We start from the raw sequence: 7744 nt of genomic DNA, 5'->3' as shown, positions 1-7744 counted from the left end.
AACTAAAAATGAAGTGCAAGTTGAAAAATTAAGTATAAAGAAAAAGAACAAATATAAAAGTAAAGTAAAAAGAAATTAATGTAGAGTAAGGGTAGAATAGGAAAAAGAATGAACAAAATTTATTAAAAATCAAAAGGGAGTGTAAGTGGAGAAAAAGGAAGTGGGGAAATCATATCCCTTATTTAAAACTTTATATTTTCGACATTTTTTTACCCTTTGCAAAAACATAAAACAAAACACTAACTATATATAATATATTTTACCAAGTCTCCCTGTTGAGAGTTGAGACATTATTAATGTCTTCAAGTTTCCCACTAAGCAAAGCTAGAGAGAGAGAGAGAGAGAGAGTGGAAGCAGTTCTGTTTGGCTTCAAGACTTTCGAAACCCTTCCTATATATAAGCTTCAAGTTTCCACAACCATGCTATATCTAACTAGACAAGAGTGGTAGTCTCTCTCTCTCTCTCTCTCTCTCTGTGTCAAGGGTGGTGCTGGCGGCTGCTCAGCTTTTGATCTGTCTTGTAAGTAACCTGCTTATCCATTCCTCCTGTTAATTAGTTTTTGATCTGTCTCTCAAAACTCCCACACTTATTCTTTGATGGTCCGTTGACAAATTTCATATCGATTCTTGTGATCTGGTGGCAAATTTTGACCTATAATGTGAAAGTTTGCATGCATATTCTTCAAGATTTTTGTTTTCCTTGTGTCTGGATATTTTCTTTATTAATTATTTGTACGGACATGATTCATGCTCTTTTGCCTTTTCACTTCCATTATCTGTATTTGTTTTTAGAGATATTTAGTGATATACCCATTTCTAGCACTAATATTATAAATAAACCCTACACAATTGAATTCCTATAAACAAACCCAAAAAAAACCCAAAAAATGATAGCTGGCCTTATTGAATTTAATATTAATTATTAAATTACTTTGATGCCCTATTGAGTGCTTTGGGTATTTTTATGAGATTTTGGGGTTGGGCTTGTTTTAAGAAATTGATGGCAGTTTTGTAATTTATAAGAAGTTAAAAGCTTTTTTGTTATGTTGTAAATGGACTTTGGGTGTGTTTCTAAAGTCCATTTTATATAGGGTATTTTTATAATTTTGGCCCCCATATTGGGTATAATAGTGAATCTCCCTTGTTTTTATTGATCCTCGAGTCCCTCCCTGTGTAAATCTTGTGCGATTCATGGGTAAACAATGAGTGGAACTTAGTTCTCCATGTACGTATCATCAAAATAGGAAGCCGAATAGAAGAAGCAGAGGAACGACTAAACTGGATGGAGAAAACAAAAGCATATTTTGACTTCATTTTATTAATTACTCTTTTTTTAATTCAAGTAATTCAAGAATAATTAAGCTCTTCTGTATGTCTAGCATGCAAGTTGGGCACACCAATACAAATCATGTGGGATCCACTCACTGGACCACATCTTTTGTTAATTAGGGTCGGTTATGTAATAATTATAAAAGAAATTAGGGTTATTAGGTCTATTAGTTTCTTAACTTTGACCCGATTCGTATTTTGGCCCCTCAATTTTCAAAATCGTTTCTGTGGTCTTTTAATTTTAGTTTCGTTACGACAAATGGTCCCATAGACAAAATGGTATTTTTATATTAAATTAATTAAAATATTAAAAACTAAGAAATTAAAAATAAAAATAAATCTCTCTCACTCTCTCCTCTCCCTTAATCCCAATTTGATTTTTTATTCATTTTTTTGGTTTTGATTTTGATTTTGAATTTTTTTTTGTGTTGGTTATTTATTTAATTTTCTTTTATTGTTATTTTAAAGATATAATTTTTTTATTCATTTTTTTGGTTTTAATACAAAAATACCATTTTGCCCCTGCATTTAACAGAAAAAGTTAACAAAATTGACGACAGAACCATTTGTCCTAATGAAACGGAAGTTGAAGGACCACGGGAATGATTTTGAAAATTGAGGGACCAAAATGAGAATCGAGTCAAAATTCAAGGCCTAAGAGAACTAATAACCCAAGAAATTACTAGTTAAAATATAATCACTTAGATGAGAACCGACTCAATACACTGGTGATTAGATAAACTAATACAAAATAACAACCTAATAATTTAAGTTTTATTATTTATTTATTTTTTTGCAGGTACAGGTGAGCATATGGGTACACAGATTAATTTGGTAAGCATGTCTAGCCCACAAGCACAACATGTACCAGCAGCTGAAATCCAATTAATGGCTGGCGCTCCAACAACAGGACTAGGCATTCAGTCTCCACCACATTGTGTGATCCACATACCTTTGCCTCAACCTAAGACACCTTCACTCCATCTACTAGAGGAAAATAATGGTACGTAACATCTCTCTCTCTCTCTCTCTCTCTCTCTCTCTCTCTCTCTCTCTCTCCATACACACCAATATTGGTAGTCCTTTCTTTTATGATAAATAAGATTTTTGTGTATTGCATGACATTATTGTTATTGTTACCATAATGCAACTATATCATGTATTTGTGGTTAATAAAGTTAAAAGCCTTTGTCTATGCGCTTGACAACTTGAGGTTGTGGATTAATCATCAAAATAAGATGTTTTAAGCACCAAACTTAGTCTACTAAAAAAATTATGATAAATTACACGACCCATATTAAGGAAAACATCCCACAACACATAGTAAGGAGAGAATTCTCCCACAACCATTATTAGGAATATTACAATAGTATTTTATAATTTGAACTTCCTCCATCTTCACAAAGATAATACCATATATTGTTAAATGTAAAGGCTTGAGATTTGAGAACTCAAAATTTGAATTTTGTTAGAGTATGTGGCATTTGGTATTCAAGTAGAGAACTCAAATTTTGATTTTTCTTTAAAATAAGGAGTTCTCAAATTCATTTTTTAAGATTCATAAATTTTTTTGGTATCCTATTCAAGTAGGGAACTCAAAAACTTCAAAAACAAGAAGCTCTAAAATCCATATATTTAAATTAAAAAAGTCGTTTGGTATGCAACTCAAAAACATGTTTTAGAAGAAAAAAATCTAAAAAAACTGATTTGTTCTGTTTTCAAGTATTTGGGTGTTTTGAGCTATTGTTTAGTTGAAGTTTTCAAAACTAGGTCTACCAAACAGATTTTTTGAGTTTTTGACTTTGTTATCTTCTTTGTGATCTTCATCTTTAAATTCTACACATTAAATTCTACACACAGGAGAAGCAAGAGAAAAGTATCTTGGGTTATGTGTGCCCCTCCATAAAGCTGCTCTAAGAGGCGATTGGAAAACTGCTAAAAGCATTCTCAGTAAGGATGAGAAACTTTTAACTGCTAGCATAACAAAGGGATGGGAAACTGCCCTTCACATTGCCGCAGGAGCAAAACATGTTCACTTTGTGAAGGAACTGGTCCAAATGATGGATGCAGAAGACTTGGCACTGCAAGACAATAAACAAAATACTGCATTGAGTTTTGCCGCTGCAGCTGGAACGGTAGAAATTGCTGAGATTATGATAAAAAAAAATATATCTTTGCCAACAATCCGAGGGGGTGAAGGAATGACACCAATATATATGGCTGCTTTGTTGGGACAGTCTGAAATGGCGGAGTACCTGTACCCTAGAACTCATGAAATATTTGACGAAAGGGACCGCAATGCGCTGTTTTTTACTTGTGTCGATACAGGTCTCTATGGTAGGTATAAGAAACATTTCATGCTTTTGATTTTATAATTTTCTTTGTATCCTAGAGAAAACTAATGGCACACACAAGTAATTAATTAATAAATTACTTCACACTGGCTGAATTTTCAAAGTTACTTTGTAAATTATGCAGATTTAGCCATGGAGATGTTAAGAAATTATACAGCATTAGCTACGGTTCGTAATGGGTCAAATGAAACAGCCTTGCATGTCTTGGCTCGAAGGCCTTCAGAATTTACTAGCCAAAGTACAGGATTGTGGAGTAGAATCACCAATTCATGTGAGTTAATTGATAGAAAATTATAATATATGGACATATATATGTAGTAATAATTAACTAATTAACTGGAAGTAAGCACTTATTTGGTGTGATATTATTTTGTCATGTGCAAATTACTAAGTAAAATGCAGAGAGCTAGCTCAGAGAGAGAGAGAGAGAGAGAGAGAGAGAGAGAGAGAGAGAGAGAGAGATAGAGAAAGCTATTGCTTAGGGTTTTTATTTCTAACCCCCATCCGGAATGGGATCCAGACCCTTGCTATTGAAGAGAAGGAGCGCCTGATCGTATATAACATAAAACTTTACACCTGAATTAATAAGTTATTTGTAACTTTCTGAGATTATTATGCATATATACTTGACCTTCGGATTTTGTTGTTCTGACATTCTCATCGTAAGTACGTACTTTCAGTTTGGAAGTTTGCATACGAGGGAAACTCGAAGCAAACCAAAGCCCTTCAACTAGTTCAACAGCTTTGGGAAGAAATCTTAAAACTTGACCACCAAGTGGTCATGAGCTTGATAAAATATCCTTCACAACTACTATTTGACGCTACAAGATTAGGAAATTTTGAATTCCTGGCTGCACTTTTAAGTGCTTATCCTGATTTATTTTGGGAACTCGACGGAAAAAACCGAAGTATAATCCATGTCGCAGTTTTGCATCGTCATGCAAGTATCTTCAATCTAGTGCATGAGATAGGCTTTTTCAAGGACTTCATAACGGCAATGAGTGATGATGAGGATAACAACATATTACATCTGGCTGCAAAATTAGCACCTCAAAATCAACTCAATCTTGTGTCAGGAGCAGCTCTTCAAATGCAGCGAGAGTTAGTATGGTTTGAGGTACTTCTGCTTCTATCCTTGCAATCTTTACCATTGTTGTATTTTTTCTTTTTAAGATACTTATAATGTTGCCAATGTTTGAGCCTTACATATGAGGTGCGTTTTATGAGATCGTAACACATATGGTGTGACTCAAATTACAAGGGTTCATAATTTAGTGCATAGTTTTAATAAATACGCATTTATATGCATTAATATTTCCATATGCAGGAAGTTAAAAAGATTGTGCAACCTCTCTCTACAGAGATGAAAAATAAGAATGGCAAAACACCGAGAGAATTATTCACCAGTGAACATAAGGAGTTATTGCGTAAGGGAGAATCATGGATGAAGAACACTGCAAATTCGTGCATGCTTGTCGCAACCATTATTGCCACTGTCGTGTTTTCAGCTGCATTTAGCATACCAGGCGGTATAGCTGATAAAACAGGAGCACCAAATTTCGTAAAAGAGACAGCATTTCTAATCTTTGCAATATCAGATGGAGTAGCCCTCTTTTCCTCTTCAACTTCCATGCTGATGTTCTTGTACATCCTCACCTCGCGGTATGCAGAAAACGATTTTCTCAAATCCTTACCGTTGAAGTTAATGGTAGGACTCGCATCACTCTTCATCTCCATGACATCCATGATGATAGCCTTCAGCACAGCCTTCTATTTATCTTGTCACTACGGATTAGGTTTCGTCTCGGATTTTATATTTATATTTGCATTTGTTCCAGTGGTCTTGTTCCTTTTTTTGCAATATCCACTCTTGTCCGATATGTTCTTGTCGACATATTGTTCCAGTCTTATATTTCAGCCAAGAAAACATATGATCCAATAGAAAGTCACGGCCTCATTAATATTGTTCCCTCCACAATCATGTATATGTTTGTATATTCTAGCTTAGTTTTGTAATAAAATTATAGTGATCATCAACAAATACATGGCGCTTAAGTTTTGTGTGTATGAAATGAAACCATCAATCGAAAAATCAACGATACAATAACCAACTAAGCTCTTGATTGAATTGTATTTCTTAGTCCTAATGTTGAAATTCAACCTTATAAATAGTAACGAAGAAGGAGAGTGCGTCAACACCAAATCTTCAAATTCATTATTTATCTTTATTCTTTGCAAATTTAGGTGTAGTGTAATTTATGAAATTGGTACTTATGTGAAGGGAGTAAACTAAAATCCCAATGGACAGATCAGACATGTAGGAATCAGACAACAAAGTATTCCTAACCAATGTGTGACTAGCTAATCCCAAGTCACAGACCTAAGAACGCAGAACAAACAAACATACACATTACAAATCTCGTACCCCCTGCAGATCTAGAAAAAGACTACGTGACAACCTAGGCACTCAGAAGATTCCGTCAATCTAGACATCCCATGTGCTAGCAACAACTAGAGTGATAGGCGTGTGAGAATCTTTCATCAGCATTTCAGCAACAACATGTATAGTATGACTAAACATAATAGTAAGAACAACACTGCAAAAACGTATACCCAGAAACCCATCGCTAGGAAAAACTCGAGGTCATCACTCCGACCTAGCAATCCACTATAACAAGAAAAAGAAAGTTACAAAGATCAATAGATACATCTCAAGTTTCCTAGTTCTATAAAGGAGCAGCTATACCTCTCCAAGCTATCTTCTTCTTCTCAGCAATGTTGCTTGCAACTAGTCTGTCTACTACAAAAAGTGAAAAAGACGACCAGAAAACAACGACGGCCTAAGTGAAAACCGTCGTGGTTTTTAAAAAGACGACGGTTCTAAAAACATCGTCGTGTAATACCACCTTAGACAACTAAAAAATGGAGATTCAAATGGCTGTTCAAAAACAACGACGTACCTAATTAAACAACCGACGTCTATTTGAAACAGATTTCCGCAGTGTAAAATCAAAGCCAACAAAGAACGGCAGAAGTTATGAATCGACCGACGTAGAAAGTAAAGACGACGATTTCAATAAAAACCGCCGTTTTTACTCATAAAATAACACGACGAGGTTTTCGTATAAGACGCCGTATAATTACAAACAAATCCACGGCTTTAAAATACAAAATATCGCCGTATTAAATTAATGTACAACGACGGAAAATATAAATATATCGACGTCATTCTCGTATAGTTCTACGACGTTATCTTTAAATCGTACTATAAAATTTAACGTCGTATTTATTCATTTTATACGTCGTACCTTTAATTTAAACCGTCGTCTTAATAAGAATTTTTGTTAACAATTTTTTTCTTTGATTTTCTTATCCTACGTCGGTAGATCTACTTAATGACAAGAATTGAAATAACCACGACGGTTTATATAGAAAACCGCCGACATAATCAGATTTTTCTGAGATCCCAAGGGTTACGAAATCTTACCAGATGGAACTCTGTTCCACATCATAATCTTAACAGATGACACAGATTTGCAATCAGAGAGACAATTTTTTGGAAGTTGATGATGTGTGTGCGTTTGTGTATCTACAAATATTATACCTAACGTCGTTGCAAATTTGCAATCAGAGAGACAATTTTCAACGACGGTTATATTATACCTAACGATGTTTAAAAAACAAATCAACGTCGCTCAACAAATATATTACGTCGTCTTAGTCTTACTTAAGACGACGAAAAACGACGACAGTAATACAAAAACAGTCGTTGTTTTTATATTCTTATTTTATTTAAATCTGTCATCCAAAAAAGAAACTTTACATATTCCAGAACATTATTTTCCTTCATTTTAAATTTCCTCCGGAAAAAAAACTCTATTTATAACGCACTGTAATTGAAAAATAAACTGAAAGGTCACAGGAAAAAAATTTCTATTCATAATTTAAAAATTCAAATCCACGTCGGTTATATTAAACCTAACGACGTTAAATGAAAAGATTCCACGTCGCAAAACAAATATTGTGTCGTGTTAGTTTAGGGTTTCTTTAACAGTTTCAGTT

At 34.1% G+C, this 7744-nt stretch overlaps 1 protein-coding gene across 1 annotated transcript; it reads left to right on the top strand.

Moving 5' to 3' along the window:
* LOC18773868 (ankyrin repeat-containing protein At5g02620) lies at positions 272–5737 on the top strand. Its single transcript, XM_020566858.1, has 6 exons — positions 272–519; positions 2128–2331; positions 3189–3665; positions 3807–3953; positions 4363–4799; positions 5010–5737. Exons 2-6 carry the CDS (start codon positions 2142–2144, stop codon positions 5622–5624), a joined length of 1866 nt encoding a protein of 621 aa, XP_020422447.1. The 5' UTR covers positions 272–519; positions 2128–2141; the 3' UTR covers positions 5625–5737.

This window comes from Prunus persica, chromosome G6 (assembly GCF_000346465.2).
Source record: "Prunus persica cultivar Lovell chromosome G6, Prunus_persica_NCBIv2, whole genome shotgun sequence".
NCBI classification, from domain to species: domain Eukaryota; kingdom Viridiplantae; phylum Streptophyta; class Magnoliopsida; order Rosales; family Rosaceae; genus Prunus; species Prunus persica.
Note: the sequence above shows the minus strand (reverse complement) of the source record. Positions and strands in the feature narration are given on the sequence as shown.